Source organism: Nanorana parkeri, unplaced genomic scaffold (genome assembly GCF_000935625.1).
Source record: "Nanorana parkeri isolate BGI_ZX_2015 unplaced genomic scaffold, ASM93562v1 scaffold174, whole genome shotgun sequence".
NCBI lineage: Eukaryota > Metazoa > Chordata > Amphibia > Anura > Dicroglossidae > Nanorana > Nanorana parkeri.
Window position 1 is genome coordinate 2,721,212 of NW_017306442.1, and position 2,874 is coordinate 2,724,085.

The 2,874-nt window shown below is 38.7% G+C and overlaps 1 protein-coding gene across 2 annotated transcripts in view; it reads right to left on the reverse strand.

Moving 5' to 3' along the window:
* The window catches only part of PDGFRL (platelet derived growth factor receptor like), an 83,946-nt gene extending 82,263 nt beyond the window's left edge, over positions 1 to 1,683 (reverse strand). For both annotated transcript variants that reach the window (XR_001941148.1, XM_018554804.1), the window contains exon 1: positions 1,476 to 1,683. Coding sequence is in view for 1 of the 2 variants with exons in the window: in XM_018554804.1 (XP_018410306.1) it covers positions 1,476 to 1,530 (55 nt within the window). In the remaining variant the exon portion in view is untranslated. The remainder of the gene's footprint in view (positions 1 to 1,475) is intronic.
* Between the last annotated feature and the right edge of the window lie 1,191 nt (positions 1,684 to 2,874).

Here is a 2,874-nt window from a genome sequence, read left to right on the forward strand (position 1 = left end):
ATATATATGAATATATGATGTATGCCTAATCTGTAGTAACTTTATAGTACAGTCCTCTTAATCACAGTACATCACTTCCAACCCCCAACCCCCACCTAAACTATCCCCCCAATTCCCAGCCCCAAATGTATACTTACCAGAATCCAAGCACTTAGTCCAGCAGGAATGTTTAGCACCTGGTAGTAACCTAACAACTGGAGATATCCTGTGCAGCCTATTAGAGGAAACCTCTACTGAAAAAAAATCATTGCTGATTTGCTTAGTATAGGTTTCCTGTAAGGGGAATCGGTCACAAAGCAAATTTCTGGATCCCAGACCTCGTATATAAGCTGCTGTTCACTAAATGCTGGGATACATTTTGGTTCTGGAAGACTGATGCAAAAACAATTTAGCTTCACCGGTATGCTATACTTGTTTTTAGTAAAGTGAAGCATTAATATTCCCCCATTGCACTCTGCAGAACATGTAGAGAGGTGCCACATTATATTGAGGAATGGAACGTGTGTGCGTCAGTGCTCCATGCTCTGAAAGTTTAAGATTTGCACTTACTAGTTTGTTGTGTGCTGATGGTGCCTACATTCACCAAGTGGTGCCTGCTGTCATCCCAGGATCCCATAATTTATCGGCTCTAACTTGTAACAGGTATACTTTAAAGGGATGCTTTTTAATTTTTTTAAAAACTTGTAATATTGCTTACCAATTCTCCCACTTTTACTGACCATTATGAGTTATAGCTTTCCATAGACTTCAATGGGACAAGCAGATTTAGATATTACAACTGTTTACTGTGCCAGTAAACAGAGAATATATTTTAAAAATTATATATTTTTAGATTTATGTATTATTTTTATGTATATAAAATATGGTCTACAAAATTATAAATTGTTGATAACAATGAGCAAAGCTCTCATAGGTATTGCAACGGTTGCACCTGCATACAGCTTTCCATTCTCCAATAAGTATAAAAGCCACCTGAAGCTTAACTTCAGCATTAACACGGACATCTTTTAGTGCAAACAAAATGTAATGAACACACAGAATGCTGGAAGCAGATGAACCCATGCACATCCAGACCCATAACATGTAGAAACAGGAACAGGTGTATTTATAATATGCATTGAAAGGGTTTCCTGTCTATAACTTCAGTGAACTATACATTTTCTTGACCAGTTTAAAAAAACATGTTTAATGAATAGACAAGATGTTCTAAAACCGTGTTAGGTTACTATTATTTATGACACAGCAAAGAAATAAAACTTTCCACAGTTTATTTTATGCCAGTATCCACACATATAAAAACCCTAAAAAATGAATCTAAAGAATTATCTTCTTCTAAATGTCATATTTTTATGGTTTGCAATCCCATCACATTCTCCTCACACAAACACCCAGTGAGCTCCCAAAAGCAGCACAGTGTGGTTACAAGGTGCTCTGGGGTTTGACACTGAGACAGACTTAGTGGAAAAAAAACTCACCATTTTGTAGAGCTTCATGGACAAGAATCAGGATGAAAAGGAGCCAGAACTTCATTTTGGGATCAGGCTGGGGTGCCCCAAAGGAGCCTTACCCCAAGACAGTGCGTAAAAAGAGCAAAGTCCCAGCTTGCTGTCAGTTATGGATGAAAAAAAAAAGGCTGCAGGAATGTGGACTGCTGATTTGTATTTTCCAAAGCATGAAGAGAAGCTTCTGAAGGATCAAGTTTCAAGAAATTCAGGAGTAGAAAAAAAAATTAAACTTAGTGAAACTTGCCTGCTCTCTGCTGGTTACTGCACAAAATGTTCAGAATGTTCTGCAGTGTGCAATCTATAATATTTACATCAAGATAGCATGTGCCAATTTGGTCAGGCAGAGGAATGGGTACCTCTTTGAGGACTTCGGGGGCATTCAGTGCAGAGGGTCTAATGGTCTGTCACATAGGGGAGCAGAGGTGGTGCTACAAACCTTGACAAGTTTGCAGAGTACTTTATGACTGGTCTTGTATCCACCCCTCCTGTCGTTTTCTGCAGGCAGAATGTAGTGGATGGGGCTTGCTGGCAATGATGATGTCAACGCTACTTTTATATGGTAATTTATGTATTTGAAAAGGTATTTGGGGCACAAAAAGTGGATTTATATCCTTCGTGGCTATTGAGGACTGCATTTGGATGAAAGTTTTTGTGCTCTGAGTTCAGCTTTAAATAATTCCTTGTCAAATCACAAGCTATACTGGACTGCAATTGCAGACAAATATGTAATCAATTGGCCGCACATAATGTTGTATGTACAGTATCTCACAGAAGTGAGTACACCCCTCACATTTTTGTAAATATTTTATTATATCATTTTATGTGACTACACAGAAGAAATTACACTTTGCTACAATGTAAAGTAGTAAGTGTACAGCTTGTATATCAGTGTACATTTGCTGTCCCCTCAAAATAACTCAACACACAGCCATTAATGTCTAAACCGCTGGCAACAAAAGTGAGTACAAATTGGGCCCAATTAGCCATTTTCCCTCCCCGGTGTCATGTGACTCATTAGTGTTACAAGGTCTCAGGTGTGAATGGGGAGCAGGTGTGTTAAATTTGGTGTTATTGCTCTCAGTCTCTTATACTGGTCACTGGAAGTTCAACATGGCACCTTATGGCAAAGATTTTGAGGGGACAGCAAATGTACACTGATATACAAGCTGTACACTCACTACTTTACATTGTAGCAAAGTGTCATTTCTTCAGTATCGTGACATGAAATGATATAATAACATTTACAAAAATGTGAGGTGTGTACTCACTTCTGTGAGATACTGTATGTAATACTAGAGAGGCCTGTCTGCGAACACAGAAAATGAGGGCCCTGGACTCATTGCTACAGGTTGGCTAGGAGACTTGGCAC